This window comes from Heterodontus francisci, chromosome 33 (assembly GCF_036365525.1).
Source record: "Heterodontus francisci isolate sHetFra1 chromosome 33, sHetFra1.hap1, whole genome shotgun sequence".
Classification (NCBI taxonomy): Eukaryota; Metazoa; Chordata; class Chondrichthyes; order Heterodontiformes; family Heterodontidae; genus Heterodontus; species Heterodontus francisci.
In genome coordinates this window covers 22,863,939-22,883,270 of record NC_090403.1, presented here as the reverse complement: position 1 = coordinate 22,883,270, position 19,332 = coordinate 22,863,939, and the positions used below count along the sequence as shown (strand labels likewise).

Here is a 19,332-nt window from a genome sequence, read left to right as displayed (position 1 = left end):
GACAAATATACAAATTAGGAGCAGGAGTAGGCCACTCAGCCCCTCGAGCCTGCTCCGCCATTCGATATGATCATGGCTGATTTGATTGTAACGTCAACTCCACATTTCCTCCTACCCCAATAACCTTTCACCCCCTTGCTTATCAAGAATTTATCTACCTCTGCCTTAAAAATATTTAAAGACTCTGCTTCACTGCCTTTTGAGGAAGAGAGTTCCAAAGACTCATGACCCTCAGAGTAATAATTTCTCCTCATCTCTGTCTTAAATGGGCGACCCCTTATTTTTAAATCGTGACCCCTAGTTCTAGATTCTCCCACAAGGGGTAACATGCTTTCCACATCCACCCTGTCAAGACCCCTCAGGATCTTAGAGTCATAGAGAGATACAGCACTGAAACAGGCCCTTCGGCCCACCGAGTCTGTGCCGACCATCAACCACCCATTTATACTAATACATTAATCCCATATTCCCTACCACATCCCCACAATTCTCCTGCCACCTACCTACACTAGGGGCAATTTACAGTGGCCAATTTACCTATCAACCTGCAAGTCTTTGGCTGTGGGAGGAAACCGGAGCACCCGGCGGAAACCCACGCGGTCACAGGGAGAACTTGCAAACTCCGCACAGGCAGTACCCAGAATTGAACCCGGGTCGCTGGAGTTGTGAGGCTGCGGTGCTAACCACTGCGCCACTGTACCGCCCACAGCAAAATACTGCAGATGCTGGAAGTCTGAAATAAAAACAAAATGCTGGAAATACTCAGCAGGTCTGGCAGCATCTGTAGAGAGAGAAGCAGAGTTAACGTTTCAGGCCAGTGACCCTTCATCAGAACTGGCACAGGCTAGAAATGTAATAGGTTTTAAGCAAGTAAAGTGGGGGTGGGGCAAGAGATAACAAAGGAGAAGGTGTTGATAGGACAAAGTCACAGAGCTCAGGATCTTATTTGTTTCAATCAAGTCACCTCCTACTCTTTTAAACTCCAGCAGATACAAGCCGAGCCTGTCCAACCTTTCCTCATAAGATAACCCGCCCATTCCAAGTATTAATCTAGTAAAGCTTCTCTGAATTGCTTCCAACGCATTTACATCCTTCCTTAAATAAGGAGACCAGTACTATACACAGTACTCCAGATGTGGTCTCACCAATGCCCTGTATAACTGAAGCATAACTTCCCTACTTTTGTATTCAATTCCCCTCACAATAAACGATAACATTTTATTAGCTTTCCTAATTACTTGCTGAATCTGCATACTAAACTTTTGTGATTCATGCACCAGGACACCAAGATCCCTCTTCATCTCAGAGCTCTGCAATCTCTCACCTTTTGGATAATATGCTTTTTTATTCTTCCTGCCAAAATGGACAATTTCACATTTTCTTACATTATAATCCATTTGCCAGAACTTTTGCCCACTCATTTAACCTATCTATAGCCCTTTGTCCTCTTCACAACTTACTTTCCTACCTATCTTTGTGTCATCAGCAAATTTAGCAACCATACCTTCGGTCCCTTCATCCAAGTCATCGATATAAATTGTAAAAAGCTGAGGCCCCAGCACTGATTCCTGTGGCACACCACTCGTTACATCCTGCCAACAGAAAATTTATGCCGACTCTCTGTTTCCTGTTAGCTAGCCAATATGTTGCCCCCTATACCATGAGCTTTTATTTTCTACAATAACCTTTGATGTGGCACCTTATCAAATGCGTTCTGGAATTCTAAGTACATTATATCCACTGGTTCCCCATTATCCACAGCACATGTTACTTCAAAGAACTCCAATAAATTGGTTAAACATGATCTCCCTTTCATAAAACCATGTTGATTCTGCCTGATTACCTTGAATTTTTCTAAGTTTCCTGCCATAACATCTTCAATATGTGTTGCTGAAGCAGGTTCTATCGTTAAAACCACAACATTCATGATCCCAATGCCATACATTTAGAATTATATGACAGTGTGGGTACTGCAGCTTTAAGTCTCCATGATACTTGGCGTTTTAGGCCTCATTGTGGGAGTTTGATCAATTCTCAGTCAAGGGAACAGAATGAAATGTCATGCTGTAGTCAACTGTTTGCCTGAAATAAATTTGGAAAAATTTAGTCCATTGTGTTGTTGCCTCTTTCCAAGAAGTTGTGATGTGGCTTTGATGCCTGTTCCTTCTAAATGAAGCAAGACACATGGATAATCGCAGTTATGCGGAGAACACAAAAATAAATGTTTAACTTGTAGAAGCTGGAGAGTAGACTTGTCTGATTATAGAAATTCTGTTATTTCTTCAAAGTGCATGATAAATATTCTCTACAAGGGGGGTTTACCACATGTTATATTTGGTTTGGCTGACCATTACCTCACACTTGCTGTGAAATCGGGTATGTTTGTTATATATGACCTGCAGCTATTTTATAAAATGGGGGTAGGTGCTTCCCAAACTGCTGTATGCATATTTAGAACAGAAAGAACTGGGTGGAGTATTTTAGTGGTCTGAGATTAAAGAAAGTAGCTGCCAGGAGCATTCTGTACTGCAATGAGGTCAATGCGGAAATGGAAGCTTGGGAAGTTGACGAGCTTTAGAAAAGTTGGACTTGGCGATGATGGAGGTGTGGATCAAGTTTTGGTGGAAGTGGCAGTAAAGTCGTGGAGAAGGTGGGAAGTATTGCAGAGGTGGAAGTAGTCACTCTAAGGTAGACCTGGATGTCTGACTTTGTCGCCAAGACCGCCTACTTCTATCTCCATAACATCATCCATGTTCACCCCTGTTTCAGTTCATCTGTACCTGAAACCCTCATCCATGCCTTTGTTACTTCTAGACTTGACTACTTCAATACCCTCCTGGTCGGCTTCCCATCTCCCACCTTGTCTAAACTTGAGCTCATCTGAAACTCTGCTGCCTGTATCTCAACTCTCACCAAGTTCTGTTCACTCACCGCCCCTGTGTTCACTGATCTATACCAGCTTCTGGTCTGGCAATGTTTCAAATTTGTAACTCGCCTCCTTGTTTCCAACTCCCTCCATGTTTCCAACTCCCTCCATGGCCTCGCCCCTGCCGATCTCTCTAGCCTCCTCCAACCTTGCAATCCTCGTCTCTACGTTCTTCCAATTCTGACCTCTTGCGAATCTCTGATTTTAATAGCTCCACCATTGATAGCCATGGCTTTAGCTGACAAGGTCTTAAGCTCTGGAATTCCATCCTGAAGACTCTCCCTGCTCTATCTCTCTTCTTTAAGGCAGTCCTTAATCTCTCCCTCTTTGACCAATTTTTGGTTATCTTTCCTCTCGCCTTATGTGGCTTGGCGTTTAATAACGCTCATGTGAAGCCCCATGGGATGTTTTGCTATGTTAAAAGTGTGACATAAATGCAAGTTGTTGTTGGGGTTGAAGTTTTGCAGGGCACTGAGATTGTGCACCATTGGGTTCAGCCTGAACAAAGAGTTGAGAATGGGGATGCAATCATGAATAAGATGCAATGTTTCTGGAGAGGGCTACAAAGAATGGCACCTGTTTTGCCAGTCTTCAGCTAAGATGATTCTGGCTCAACATGGCTTGATGCTGAGCAAGCAATTGACAACAAAGTTTGTGTAGTTAAGAGCACACGTGGAGAAGTAAAGCTGGATGTCGGCAGTGTGCCTGTGGATGGTGATGTTGAGAGGTAGTCTGTTGGAGTGCGAACTTTGAAGGACATGTTGTTGCAGGTGGTTTGATTGCTGTTTGGATAGGTTGAAATAGAACTATGACTTGGCATCCTAATGGTGAAGGCATCTAGTGATCCAACAAACACCAAATGCTGTTATTCGGTGGCACAGTACTGGAGACTGATGGTGGAGAAGGTTGAGTGATTCGTCCCATGGAAAGCTGTGGAAAGGTTGAGGAGGGTTAAAAGCCCACTGTCATAATTGCATAGGATGCCATTGACTACTTGGACTATATGGACCTATATATTGTGGGTGGGGTAGAAGACATGAAGAAATTCAAACGAGGAATAACTGGAAGATGTGGGTGAAAAATTCATTGGCAGCAACACACTTGCCAGATGGGGCTGTTGTCGGACAGAACTGAGGGATCCAGGATAGGCTTTTTTTAAACAGGAGGCTGATGACACTGGTTTTGAAAGGCAGAGGAACAATGCCAGAAACAGCAGTTGGTGGATCAAGAAAAATTAGCTGAGTTGATGGCAGTCAAGAGAGCAGGTACTGGGTCTAGTGGAGTCTTGTGAAAGCTTGACAACAGGAGATTGGGAAGAAGTGTTGTGGAGTGGGAGCTGTGGCAAGTGGGTGCTCAGGAGCAAGAGAAATAGTGGAGCAAGAAGATGTGGCAACTAAATGAATAATCTCTTCTGAAGATGGGAATCCATAAGCTCTTCCCTCTGCATCAAAGATGAGGATTGAGGGGCAAGGAAGGGAGCTTGGAGGAGGCAGATGACCCTGGAGCAGTTGAAGGATTTGGCAGCTCAGTGCTGCTGTTACAGACTGTTAGTGCTGAGATTGGCATCCAGTTGTAGAAAGGATGGTAGTTTTTGCTTAGTTCAGAAGCAGCTCAATGTAAGTGAGTGAGTTGGTTAATTGGAATTAGTTTTTTGTGTGTATATTTATGGGTTGTCATGCTTCCTTTTCACTGAGTTGGGTGGTGTCCCTTCTCATTGGTGGTATTTCTCTCTCGCCTTTCCAGGCACAAGTTCAAGCTCATCAAGGTTTGGATGCAGTTGTTAAAGATGGTTATTTTGACAGTCTGTTATACTTATTGATTTTTGAACACTTGTGACCCATTAGTTTTTTATCACTTTTGGCAACAGAGCCAAAACACTGAGTTGCACACACAGGCTGCTTCGTCTCCTGCACAAGCGATAAGACATTGTTTGTAATTAAGTTAGTTGTTGAAGCTGTTTACAATTGTCTTTTTATTGTCGGATTATATTTTGCAATCTTTTTTTAAAAAAAGAAGTTAGAACTAGAAAATTCAGATCCCAATCATTTTCTTGGCATAAGGGTGCTGTTTGTCTCCCCCAGCTGCGGAGACAACCATCGGTCATGAATTATGAGTTGTAGCATCAGAAACAAGACCTCAGAGCAGTTCCTGTGCGGGTTACTGAACTACAGTAATATCTGTTCCTCCTGATACCATTTCATGAAGTATCAAGTGATAAAAGAAGCTTGTGTAATAAAAACATGGAAGGGCAAAGAGAATCTAATTACAAAATCCAGGTCATCCTGCTAGCTCGCCCAGTGGAGTAGTTTAATAAAGTTTTGTATATCTGTGTTCTCTGAATTTAAGTGAATGACATAATGTAATCTGGTGTTAAAATAACTCTGCATTTGTATATGTTTAATGTTTCTGTTGTGAAGTATTAAGATACTTGACCTTTAGGTGTGAGCCACCTGAGAGGTTTTAATTTTTGCAATTTTGCTCACCAATTAACAAGGCTGTAAAGGTAATTTACAATGTAGGATGCAGTGTTGAAGTACACAACATAGTTACTTAATAGTCATGGACCAAAATCACCAATAGGTTTGGACACAGAAGGCCCTTCAGCCTATTTGAACTTATCTTTCTAGAATACCAACCTTGGTAAACTTCCATTATCACCTCTAACTGTTTCTTAAAGGAGTCCGTTTTATCCCACCACCCTTCCTGGTAATCTGTCCCAGCTATTGATTGTCCTCATGTAAAGAAAACTCTTTTTGGCCCAAAACCTGCACATCATAATCCTGAACCTGAGTCGTCTTATCTCACTGGCCTGAAGTATCTGGAATCGTTAGATATATTTTCTCTATCATATAGCTCTGTTGGGTCATTTGAAATGTCTCTAAGTTGGAAGAGGGCTTGCTTATCATATTATTGGTCACGGTTCATTCCTCTCACAATAGAAATCAATCTTGTTCTCTGTACAGTTTGGTTTTCACATCAGGTCATTTCCTATGTTTTGCAACTGTTTTTTATCACCAATTCACCCCCTTTTTTCCTCTTGCAGCATTGACTGTTCCATGGATACCTGGTGCCTGTTGCATGTTGCCTGAGTGACCATTCTACATGTCAGTCTAGACGTTAAATGTTGATGGGCAGCTCAGCCATGAGCCTGCTCCTGTCCTCAGCTGATGACCACAAATGTGTATTTGCAGCAGCAGTTTACTGACAGCAAACAAGAAATCTCATGTTCCTCCTGCCACCCCCACCTCCACCACCACTCCCACCCTCAAAGCCCCAAACAGCATGACCAGTTTTAATATCCTTCCTCACCGCCCTGGTTGAGAACTAACTCAGTATCTGCTTTTGTATAGATTACGAACTGACTGCCTTAACGGGTTGAACCATATTGCATTTCTTTTAAAGCAGCCTAATCATTCCAACTGTAGATTTGGGCGTGATTGTTTGCACTTCTCACTATGCTAACTTGTTGCCATGCAAATCCCGAGTCAGGATCTGACTAGACTTGTGAGAAGCAGAGAGTCTCAGTCAAAACGAAAACTGGTTCATACCAACAGTATAGTTGCAGAGAAAATGCAGCTTTAAACATCACATATACACTTTCATACAAACAAATTTAGATGAATGATTGGAGATGTGCTCTTCTTTGGTCCTGGATAATATCACAATGGTATGGATCAAAAAGATGATAATTACCTCAATATACAGTAGCAATGCAGGTCTCGTGTGGTTTCATATTGTTTGACAATTCATTTAATTCTTGCATTCTTACTATATTATTTCTGCAACCTTTTTTTAAAAAGAAATCTGACACCCTGACAGAGTTTGAGGAGTAACCTGTAAGCACAATTGCCCGAATAAGTGATTTAAAAAAAACATACTTAACGGAACCTTATAAACTTTGTTGTATATTGATACTAAGAGGAATCAGAGTGGGTAATGAGGACCTCCCATTTTTTGTGCAGGATGCTGACACCTCAATAGCAATAGACGAGACCTTGCAGTTTAACACTTCTTTACACAATGCACACAAAGGAATGGACGATCTCCTGGGGAGCGGGTCTTCTATTTTGACCGGAATGCGGGATCAGCGGATGACTCTCAAGGTGGGACAAAACAAAACATGCAGGATCTCTAGAAAGGACCCTGTTATATGTAACCCTTTTATATTGAATTTCCTTTTGCTGACTTTTAAAGCAATATTTCATAGTGGGTGTTCTCTTTTATTGATTAAGGTTACTAACTTGAGAGCGAGTAGAACATAGACGAATGGGTTGGGTATGCTCCTGTCAGATTGTTCACCTCCTCCCATCACTGGTTGGAGCCATTAATCCACAGGATCTTTTGTTGATTTTATGACTGTCTCCATTTTTCTAGCTCAATGTCTCGAGTCTAAGCAGCAAGAGCAACTCACCTTTGTGTCCAGTGACTCCCAACAAAATAATGTAGCAGTGAAATACTTCATGTTAAACGCCATTGACTGCACATTTAATGCATCATTCCTCATTTAGGACCTTGTATAAAGAGGATTTACCTGATGTAGAGGAGAGGATTGAAGATTCCTCATTGTAATAATCACAGCTAAAAATATTTTCCACAAAATTTATTTTAAGGTCATTATCCCCAGAACTTTTATATGTTTTAAAAAAAAAAGTGGAATACAACGTGTATTGCACAAATGGGTTTCCTCAATTGTGTAACAGACGGAGTTAAGTATCCATGAGGTGAAATGATACTTTGTAGATTTCCTTGAAGTCAGTATTCTAAAACTGTTGAATAGTTTGTTGTATTCATAAATCTGGTTGCACTTCTGACATAAAAGCCTCATTCTCTAGCTGGGTGAGAATGTTCCCATGCATTTCCTTTGCATCCTGCTGTCAAGGATGGAAATGGCAAAACCTAACCTTACAATCATTTAATATAGTTAACAGCGCCATTATGTTCGTGCGCCACACAGAACGTTTTCATATGTACTTTTAAACTGCTATTTTTGTTTTATTTAACTCTTAAGCTTCGAACATACTTTTGGATATTTTACAAGGTCAGTTCATGATGTTGAATTCTTGTTTTGATTTTGCATTTATATTGTGTACATCACTTAATATATGTTCTCTGCCTAGTTTGAGATTTTATATATAACCTGACCTTTAGAAGAGCACTGCCCACTATCTTCATTTTGTATCCTCCACATAGTGTAGGCGGTTAGTCTCACTTCATCAGTTTGGGAACAGCACACTGATCGCTTACATGGAAATATCGCAATGGTGCTGCAGAGGAAAATGCTTTCCCTATGATCACTTCCTAGTATTGTTTGGGTGAAGAAATAATTCTGTCATTTTATTCACTACTACACAGGCCAGAACTGGAATATCATCTCCATGATGTAGATAATTCTCAGCACCCCAGGTCACACAAAGAAATATAGATAATCTCAGCAGTCATTCTTTGCTTATGGCAGAAGGGCCCAAAGCAATTGGTGATAGTGCGGCAGACAGCCAATGGATGGTTGAGTGCAGCCACTACTAAAGCCATTTGCAGGTAGACAGCTGAGGGGCAGGTTTAATGGTCATTGTATTGGGTCCTGTGTATAACTCAATCATATTCCAGTTGGTGACGTATTTAAGACTTCCTTATGAAACAATCCTTGCAGGATTGTGAAATGCAACTGCGAAGATTTAATTGCAGCACCAAATGCCTTTGGCAGATTGGCCTGACACTGTGTTATGCCTTCTCCATTTTCAGGGCCCCCATCTTTCTAAATCTGTACCACTTAAGTATGCTCCTGTTCTGTGTGGAGGATACAGATTCAAAACAATGGACTACCTACCTGGTAGGAACATTTCCAAATGGTGTTAATCCTCCACCCATCTTTCATGTTCATAGATCTCGCGTCAATACAATTTTTTGTTGGGGTTGGTGGTGGTTAATCAGTTTCAGTTTAGCTTCAAGTCAAAATTAACTTTACCCGATGCTGGAGGTGGAGAACAGATGCAGCATGTGCAATATCATGGCATTTCCATGTATGTGCTAGAAGCATCTGTTATCTATCAAGCAGGACTTTGCTCCTACAGTATGTGGGGAATGCATATTATTTAAAAGAGACTATGCACAGCTGGTAATCTACCATTTCAATTGTTCATACCTCAGCCATGCTTGTGACTATATTTCTGCCAAATAATTGGTAGTGCACCATCCGTCTGGACTGGGCTGTAATTTACAACTGCACAAATTTCATTGCCTATATAGCAGCCAGACAGAGGAGACTTTTATCACTGCACTTTGCCCTAAAGTCAAGCATAAGACCTAAAGTTGGAAAGTTCGGTGGAAAGGTAAGCTGCGGGGAGAACATAGAGAGGTTGCAAAGAGAGATAGGCAGGTTTTGTTGGACAGAGTGGGCAATAAGATGGCAAATGAAGTATAATGTAGGGAAGTATGAAGTTGTTCACTTTGGTCATAAAAATAGAAAAGGTGTGAAACTGATAAGTGTTGATGTTCTGAGAGACTTGGATATACTTGTACAAGGAATGCACAAAGTTAACATGCGGCTATAGCAGGCTATTAAGAAGGCAGATGGAATGTTGGCCTTTCTTGCAAGGGGATTGGAGTACATGACTAAGGAGTCTTACTAAAATTGTACAGGGCATTGGTGAGACCACACCTGGAATACTGTGTGCAATTTTGGTCTCCACATTTAAGAAAGGATATACTTGCACTGGAGGCAGTGCAAAGAAGATTTACTAAATCGGTCCCTGGGATGAGGAGGTTGTCCTATGATGGTTGAGTAAATTGGTCCTATATTCTCTGGAGTTTAGAAGAATGAGAGGCGATCTAATTGAGACATACAAGATTCTGAAAGAGCTTGATAGGGTAGAAGCTGAGAGATTGTTTCCGCTGGTCGGGGAATCTAGAACGTGGAGGCACAGTCTCCGGATAAGGGGCTGATCATTCAGGACTGAGATGAGGAGAAATTACTTCACTCAAAGGGTTGTGAGTCTTTGGAATTCTCTACCCCAGAGGGTTGTGGATGCTCCGTCGTTGAATACATTTAAGGCTGGGACAGATAGATTTTTGGTCTCGCAGGGAAGCAAGAGATATGGGGAGCGGGCAGGAAAGTGGAATTGAAGCCCAGAATCAGCCATGATCATAGTGAATGGCAGAGCAGGCTCGATGGGCCATATGGTCTACTTCTGCTCCTATTTCTTGTGTTCTTGCGTTCTGTCGCGATGTGGGGTATTGATAAAACTGGGATTCGGCCTTTTCTTTTTTTACTTCTCTTATTCTGTTGTTAGAAACCAGACCACATCAGCCTACACAACACAAGTGAAATTCCTCTAATTAGCTACAATTTTAATAGAACTCCTGTAATCCAGATGCTGCTGTTATACCTCTGCCTGGTGTTGCATTGCTTTGTCGCATGGGAGAAGAGAGCAGAGAAAATGCTGAATGCTAAGACTGGCATCATCCTTAGGCCAGGTGAGCCACGAGCTGAACAGAGGAAAGAGAAGACACTGACTAACAGAAAACAACGAATAGAAGAGGATCAAAGAAGAAGCTTTTAAAAAAAATCCTTGATCGAAGAGGGAAAGTACCTAAGTTAGTGCTTCCTGCGCATAAAAAATTTTCTCCCTGCCACATGAATTTGTTGAGGGAAATGGGCTGGGCACCTGCTCTATGCCCATTGCAAGATACCATTTATAACAATGCTGAAAGGTGCACATGACTGGCTCAGGGTGATTGCCTTCCTTCCTTCCTGTGTGAAATGCACACAGATCATTTTATTTGAATGCATAATCATACGGCAGATAGCATCTCAAACTTTCATATTGGCCTTCAGATATTCTCAGAATTAATAATTGGATTTCCACAGTTGAAAGGATAAGATCTACCTTGGTAATTGAATGAAAACTGACTGCGGGTTTACAGCTAATCGATTGCTTGGCACCAGATTATTTTATAGCTGTTAAGTTTGGGATTTTTCAAACACAGTTTTCCTTCTTGAAACAGCTGGACTAGCTGTGTGCCTTTCAATCTGAGATCTGTCTTTCACTTTCTATTCTCTCAGAAATTAAAATAGCCCATGTTTAATAATTAATTCTGTTTGTTAAGCTGCTTCCATGGTTTCACAGGATTTCCACTATATCCAGTTTCTTGAAAAACAAAAAATTGAATGTTGTAAATCAAAAACAACAAATCAAATGTATTCATATTTAAATAATTTCCAGTAGTAAAGATATCTGGCCATTACTATAAAACACAATAAATGCATATAAAACCTCTAGAAGTAGTCCACGAAGGTTATAGAATCATAGGTTACAGCACAGAAGGAGGTCATTCAGCCCATCTTGTCCTTACTGGCTCTCTTTAAGTGCTGTTCAGCTAGTCCCACTCCCCTGCCCTTTCCCAGTAGCTCCGCAATTTTTTTCTCTTCAGATAGTTATCCAATTCCCTTTTGAAAGCCACAATTGAATCTGTCTCCACCATGCTCTCAGGCAGTACATTCCCGATCCCAAGCACTCGTTGTGTAGAACAGTTTTTCCTCTGGTTCTTTTGCCAGTCACTTTAAATTGGTGTCCTTGGCTCTCGACCCTTCCACCAATGGGAACAGTTTCTCCTGATCTACTGTGTACAGATCTCTGGTTTTGAACCATGATTTTGAACACCCCTATCAAATCTGCCCTCAACCTTCTCTAATGTCAGGAGAACAGACCCAGCTTTGCCAATCTATCACCGTAACTGAAGTCTCATTTGTGGAACCATTCTGGTAAATCTTTTCTGCATCCTCTCCAATGTCTTTGCATCCTGCCTAAAGTGTGGTGCTCAGAACTGAACACAACACTCCAGTTGAGGCTGAACCAATGTTTTATAAAGGTTCACCATTAATTCCCTGCTTTTGTACTCTGTGCCTCTATTTATAAAGCCCAGGATCCTGTGTGCCTTATCAACCTTTCTCAGTTTGCGCTGCCACCTTCAACGATGTTTGCGATTTGTCCCTCTACTCCTGAACCCCTTTAAAATTGTAAAATTGACTTCTCTTCCTGCTCCCACATTGTTACCTCTGGTGTCCCGCAAGGATCTATCCTCGGCTCGCCTATTTCTCATCTATATGCTGCCCCTCAGCGACATCATCCGAAAGCACAGCATTAGTTTTCATATGTATGCTGACAACACTCAGCTCGAGCTCACCACCATTTCTCTTGACTCCTCCACTGTTGCTAAATTATCAGACTGCTTATCTGACATCCAGTACTGGATGAACAAATATTTCTTCCAATTAAATATTGGGAAGACTGAAGCTATTGTTTTCGGTCCCCGCTCCAAACTCTGATCCCCAGCTCCCTGGCAACAATCTGAGGTTAAGCCGGTTTGTTCGCAATCTCAATGTCATATTGAACCCCAAGCTGAGCTTCCGACCTCCCATTCATGATCACTAAAACCGCCTATTTCCACCTCCGTAACATTGCTCGACTTTGCCCCTGTCTCTGCTCATCTGTTGCTGAAATCCTCATTCATGCCTTTGTTACCTCTAGACTTGACTACTCCAACGCACTCTTGGCTGGTCTCCCACATTCTACTCTCCATAAACATTTGGTCATCCAAACCATTGCTGCCCATGTCTTAATTTGCGCCAAGTTTCGTTCCGGTATCACCCCTGTGCTTGCTGACCTACGTTAGCTCCTGGTCAAGCAGTGTCTTGATTTTAAAGTTCTCATCCTTGTTTTCAAATCCCTCCATGTCCTTGCCCCTCCCTATCTCTGTAATCTCCAGCCCTGCAACCCTCCAAGATATCTGTGCTGCTCTAATTCTGGCCTCTTGTGCATCCCTGATTTTAATAGCTCCACCATTGACTGCCGCACCTTCAGTTGCCTAGGCCCTAAGCTCTGGAATACCCTCTCTACAGGTTTCTGTCTTTCCCCTTTGCATTCCTCCTTTAAAACCTTTGACCAAGATTTTGGTCACCTGACCTAATATCTCCTTTTGTGGCTTGGTGTCATAGTTGGTTTTGAAATGTTCCTGTGAAGCACCTTGGGACGCTTTATTACATTAAAGGTGCTGTATAAATATAAGTTTTTGTTGTATCCTTTATTTTATATTCCCTTTCCTCATTTTTCTACCAAAGTGCATCACTTCACACTTGTCTGCATTAAATTTCATCTGTCACATGTCTTCCCATTCCACCAGTCCTCTTCAAGTCTATCACTATAAGTTCCTCTAAGTTCACAATACTTCCAAGATCTGTGTCATCTGCAAATTTTGAAATTGTACCCTGCACACCCAAGTCTAGGTCATTAATATAGATTAAGAAAAGCAGTGGTCCTAATACCAGCCCCTGGGGAACTCCACTATATACCTTTCTCCAGTCCAGAAAAATAACCAATCAACACTACTTCCTGTTTTCTGTCACTCAACCAACTTTGTTTCCATGCTGCCGCTGTCCCTTTTATTCTATGGGCTTCAACTTTGCTGACAAGCCTGTTATATGGCACTTCTTCAAATGCCTTTTGGAAGTCCATGTACACTACATCAACCTTCTCTGTTACTTCATCTAAAAAATTGAAAAATCAGTTTAGTTCAACACAATTTGCCCTTAAAAAATCCTTGCTGGTTTTCCTTAATTAATCCACATTTTTTCAAGTGACTGCTAATTTTTGTCCCGGATTATTGCTTCTAAAAGATTTCCCACCACCAAAGTTAAACTGACTGGCCTGTAGTTGCTAGGTTTTTCTTTGCACCCATTTTTTGAACAAGGCTGTAACATTTGTAATTCTCCAGGCCTCTGGCACCACCCCTGTATCTAAGAAGGATTGGAAGTTTATAGCCAGCACCTCTGCAATTTCCAATCTTAGTCCTTTCTGTATGCGCAGATGCAGCTCATTTGGTCATGGTGAGTTATCAACTTGAAGTTGAGCAGCTTTTTTAATACCTCCTCCACAATTTTTTTTTGCCCATCCAGTATCTCAACTACCTCCTCTTTCACTACAACTTTGACAGAATCTTCTTCCTTGGAAAGACAGATGTAAAGTCATCATTTGGTACCCCAGCCATGTTCCCTGCCTCCATGCATAGATCCCCTTTTTGGTCCCCATTCGGCCGTCTTTTTACCACCTTTTTACTATTTATATGCTCATGGAAGACTTTTGTATTCCCTTTTATGTTAGCTGCCGGTACTCGATCTTTGCAGCTCTGATTTCATTTTCACTTCCCCTCTGAACTTTCTGTATTCAGCCTCATTCTCACTTGTTTTATCAACCTATCATATGCACCCTTTTTCTACTTCATCTTATTGCCTATCTCGTTCATCCAGGAAGCTCTGGCTTTGTCTGTCCTACCTTTTCCCCCTTGTGGAGATGTACCTCAACTGTACTCAAACCATCTCCTCTTTAAAGGTAGCCTATTGTTCAATTATGATTTTGCCTACCAATCTTTGATTCCAATTTACCTGGACCAGACCCGTTATCACCTCATTAAATTTAACCCTCCCCCAATTAATTATGTTTTTACTCTGAATTGCTGTTTGTTCATTTCCATAGCTAACCTAAACCTTATGATGCTATGATCATTGTCCTCCAAATGTTCTCCGACTGACACTTGATCCACTTGTCCCACTTTGTTCCCTAGAATCAGATCCAGCAACGCCTCCTCCTTCGTTGGACTGGGAACATGCTGATGTAGAAAATTCTGCTGAACATACTTTAGAATCTCTTCTCCCTCTCTGCCCTTTGCACTATTAATATCCCAGTCTGTATTGGGAGAATTAAAGTCCTCCATTATAACTACTCTGTAGTATTTGCACCTTTCTGTAATTTTCTTGCAGATTTGTTCCTCCATATCTTTCTCCCTTTTATATAGTTAAATATATTTCATACTACTTGTGGTTGAATCACTTGGGCCTTCCTTTTGAGGCACAGAAAGGTTAATCTCTTGAAATATTATACTTTTTACCAGGCAAAATGTAAGTCAGACATGTAGAGGATTTCTGCATCTAAGCAAACGCCAGCAACCTGAGCAGAACTGCAAACTCCAAATGATAATCTTGTGTTATACCCCAATTTCTTTGAAGATGTGGCTGTTATCAATTGTGATCAAAACAACAAAGACTGTTTTGACACATGCCGTAGTGCAGATTATTAAAATAAATTAAGAATACAACACAAAGATGATGCCCAGAAATGCAAATGAGAAGGTAAATACACACTTTCTTTAGTGTCTGTCGTATATAATTTAGAATTAAACAACTTAATTCATTTAGTGTTCTGTGGCTGTAAACTGGATAAATGCTTCTGAGCAGTCACCTTGAGTTTAAGCAAAGTGACTGGAGTTCACCTTAGATCTGAGAAGACACAGAGTTGAGTATCTTTAACAGTAAATAGTCTAAAATGCAGTGACACAATGAACTCTTTATTTAAAATAATGTACGCCTTATAACCTCATCATCACACTGGGAAGATTGTTGCTGGTTGTCCTTTTATAACAAATATACCAGCAACGATTGTACAGTTTGAGAGCATGGGATTAAAATTTACATCAATGTGAAAACATCAGTATCTTTTTATTTAAAAATAATGTTCCTTATGTAAGAGACTAGTTTTTCAATAATTAGCCAACACCTTCATTGTTTCTCCACATATCTGATATGATCCCGGACTACAGTTCTGATGGAATTAGTCATGGCTGTCCAATGTGAATCTTCGATTGAATGATGTACTAGGATAAATGCACAGCTCATTCCACCTCCTCTGTCTGAAGTGGTACAGCTTTCTGTTTCATATAAGCTTATAATCTTAATGTGGTTTACTCCCCCTGCCATCTGTTCATTTCACTCGTCTCTTGTGACTGACTCATGTGGTTGTCGAGTTCCATGGTTGCTGGCACCTATGCTGTTTTGCTACAAAGACAGTTGTTCATGCAGGAACCAAGCCACTTCAAGTCCTCCCCAGATGTCCATACATGAGCACTTTTCATCAGGGTCACTGGACAGGGATCAGGATCTGGAACTGAGTCCCCTTAAATCATACATCCAGTTGTTGCTCCATTGAAATCTGTTAACTCTGCACAGACCACTGATGGGAACCGGTTTGTGTTGGCCACTGACTCCAGCCCTCTCCCTGGCCACTGCCTGAGGCTCAACCAGACAGTTCGCAACCTTATAGAGTCATCTATGGCATAGAAGGAGGCCATTTCACCCATTAAGTCCATGCTGCTCTCCGCGAAGCAGTCCAGTCAGTCCCACTTCCCTGCTTGGTCCCCATAGCCTTGCAAATTTATTGCTTTCAAGTGCCCATACAATTTCCTTTTGAAATCATTAATTGTCTCCGCTTCCACCACCCTTGGGGTAGAGAGTTCCAAGTCATTATCGCTCGCTGTGTAAAACAAAAAAAAGTTCTTCCTCTCATTCCCCCTGCATCTCATGTTCAAAACCTTCAATCTGCATCCCCTAGACCTTGTACCATCAGTTAATTGGAACAGTTTTTCCTTGTCCAACTTATCTGAGCTTGTCATAATCTTGTACATGTCTATCAAATCTCCCCTAAATCTCCTTTGTTCCACAGAGTACAATGCCAGCTTTTCCAACCTATCCTTGTAACTAAAATCCCCCATCCCTGGAACCATTCTGGTAAATCTCATCTGCACCCTCTCAAGGACCCTCACGTCCTTCCTAAAGTGGAGTGACCATAACTGGATGCAATACTCTAGTTGTGGCCGAATCAGAACTTTGTAAAGGTTCAGCATAACTTCCCTACTTTTTTACTCTATGCCTGTACTTATTAGATTAGATTAGATTAGAGATACAGCACTGAAACAGGCCCTTCGGCCCACTGAGTCTGTGCCGACCATCAACCACCCATTTATACTAATCCTACACTAATCCCATATTCCTACCAAACATCCCCATCTGTCCCTATATTTCCCTACCACCTACCTATACTAGTGACAATTTATAGTGGCCAATTTACCTACCAACCTGCAAGTCTTTTGGCTTGTGGGAGGAAACCGGAGCACCCGGAGAAAATCCACGCGGACACAGGGAGAACTTGCAAACTCCACACAGGCAGTGCCCAGAATCGAACCCGGGTCCCTGGAGCTGTGAGGCTGCAGTGCTAACCACTGCGCCACTGTAGTTTTGCTAACCACTCTCGATATCTCCTGCCACTTTCAAACACCTTGGCGTTGTATTTGACCCTAGGCTGGGATTCCAACCCAATAATCTTCTCCATCACCTCAAACATTGCTTGTCCCCAATCCAACCTTCGCTCATCTGCTGATGAAATGCTTTGTTACCTCGATATTTGACCATTCGAATGCTCCCCTGTTCGGCCTTCCATCGTTCATAAACTTGACCTCATTCGAAACTGCTGCCCATATCCTATGGGATTTTCATTTTTCTTTCACCTCTTTCACATTAATTGCTTTCTGTTTCCCTACTCTGGTTTGATCAGGTATGTACTAAAATTCACTTTCACAGCTGTGAGACTTTCCATAGCAGTTGTCTCTGGCTCTGACTTATTCCACATGGTTTCTCAATTAAATTTCGCCCTTCATGTTTTGGATCCACCTGTGATAACAAATATCTCTGATATTCTGTGTTCCTGGAACCACTGCTCTCGCTGCACCGGAGATTCACACTCGATGCCATACACCGCAACTTGCGTGTTCTTGACCTCTCTCTTCAGTGGTACTCACTTGCTATTTCAGAGCTGTCCTGGTTCTTGGTTCCATTTCATCCTTCGCCTCATTCGGCACTTTTACACCCCACCTCAGTGAATTTTGAGCTTGACATGATGCCTTCGCCACCATGCCTACATCTTTGACCCGAAGTCTTCCCTGCACAGTGGACCCTCACTCCTGTCTTCAGAATTTTTGTACAACTGGATTCCTCCCTCTGACCTCTTACCTTATCTGGTCTTTTCATTGGGAACTGCTGGCATGGTATCGCCCATCTCAGTTTCTCTGCTCCCCTCGCTTACTTTGGCCTACATTCTTCTGAACCTCTTTCAGTCCCAACCCTGACATTCATTAAACCTGCTGACAAGGGAAAGTTGTTTTGGCGAACCAACCTCCAACTTGTTGAGCTGAATGGCAACTCTCTGACACTTCCTCCTACCTACCCCTGGACTCTAACCCCACCACTTAAACATCAAGTTATCATCTTCCAGACTGTCTCTAACTTCGCCCTCCTCTGGAGATCTTGCCGCCCCCGCCCCCCAACAAGGTCCTCCAACCCCACACAGCCCACTTCTGTCTCCTTCCCAAGATCTGTGCACAAGACTGTCCTGGTAAATCCATCATTTCAGTCTCCTCTTGGCCCCCCGGAACTCAATCTTCTTAACTGAACTTGTTTTTCTTTTCTTCTGTTATCCAGTCTCTCTTGACATCCTCTGCCACTTCTGTAGTTTTCAACTTTTTCTAACTGTCTCCTTTTCAACTTGGGTGTCCAGTTTCTCCACATCTCGGTTAGTCGCCAGAACAACCTGAAGGTCCTCTCTTGAATGGAGCCCCCTTCCAGCACCAACCTCCTCCTTCCGACTGCACCTGTTCTTAAATAAACAACTTCTCATTTGACTGCACTCATTTCCTCCAAATAAAAGGTGTCATGATGGTCCTAGTTAGGCATATCTTTTTTGTGAGGTGCATGAAACATTCTTTGTTCAGTCCTGCACAGTTCCCATCCCGTGCCTTTTTCCAGTACTTTAATGACTGTATTGATGCCATTTCCTACTACCACCCTGAACTGGGAAATGTTATCAACTTTGCTTCTAATTTTCACCTTCACGTGGTTCACTTCAGACTCCTCCCTTCCCATCCTCAACTTCTCTATCTCCATTTCTGGGCATAGACTGTCGACCAATATCGACAACAAGTCCATTGACTCCCATAATGACCTTGATTACATTTCCTCCCACCCCTCTTCCTGCAAGGATTCTACTTCATTCTCCTGTTTTCTCTGTCTCTGTCACATCTGTTCTTTCCACCTTCTAGATTAGTGCTTCTGATACGTCTTCCTTTTTCCTAAAGATAGAATTTCCCCTCCATGGTAGCTGGCAGAGCCCTTGACTAAGTCTGTCCCATTACCCGTACTTCTGCTCTTGCCCCTTACCCTGTGTCCCAGAACTATGATGGAGTTCCCATTGTCCTCATCTTCCACTCCACCACATTCAACAAATCATCCTCCGCCACCTCCAGCATGATGCCACTATCAAATTTCCCTTTCCTTCCCCTCCCCCTTTCAGCATTCCGAAAGGACCTTTTCCTTTGCAACATCTTGGTCCGTGCTTCAATCACTCCCAACATCCTTTCCCATGATGGTACCTTTCCATGCAAGTGCAGGAGATGCAGCACCTCCCCTTCCCACCATATAGGGCCCCAAACACTCTTAAGTGAAACAGTAATTTACTTGTTTTACTTTCAATTTT

General features: G+C 42.1%; 1 protein-coding gene across 2 annotated transcripts in view; it reads left to right on the top strand.

Annotated features, from left to right (window-relative positions):
• Positions 1-19,332, top strand: part of gosr2 (golgi SNAP receptor complex member 2) — a 93,341-nt gene that overhangs the window by 50,825 nt on the left and 23,184 nt on the right. The window contains exon 5 of one of the 2 annotated variants that reach the window (XM_068013166.1): positions 6,889-7,029. The exons of the other annotated variant lie outside the window; for it this stretch is intronic. Within the exon in view, the coding sequence (XP_067869267.1) occupies positions 6,889-7,029 (141 nt within the window). The remainder of the gene's footprint in view (positions 1-6,888; positions 7,030-19,332) is intronic. 2 annotated transcript variants of the gene reach the window in all.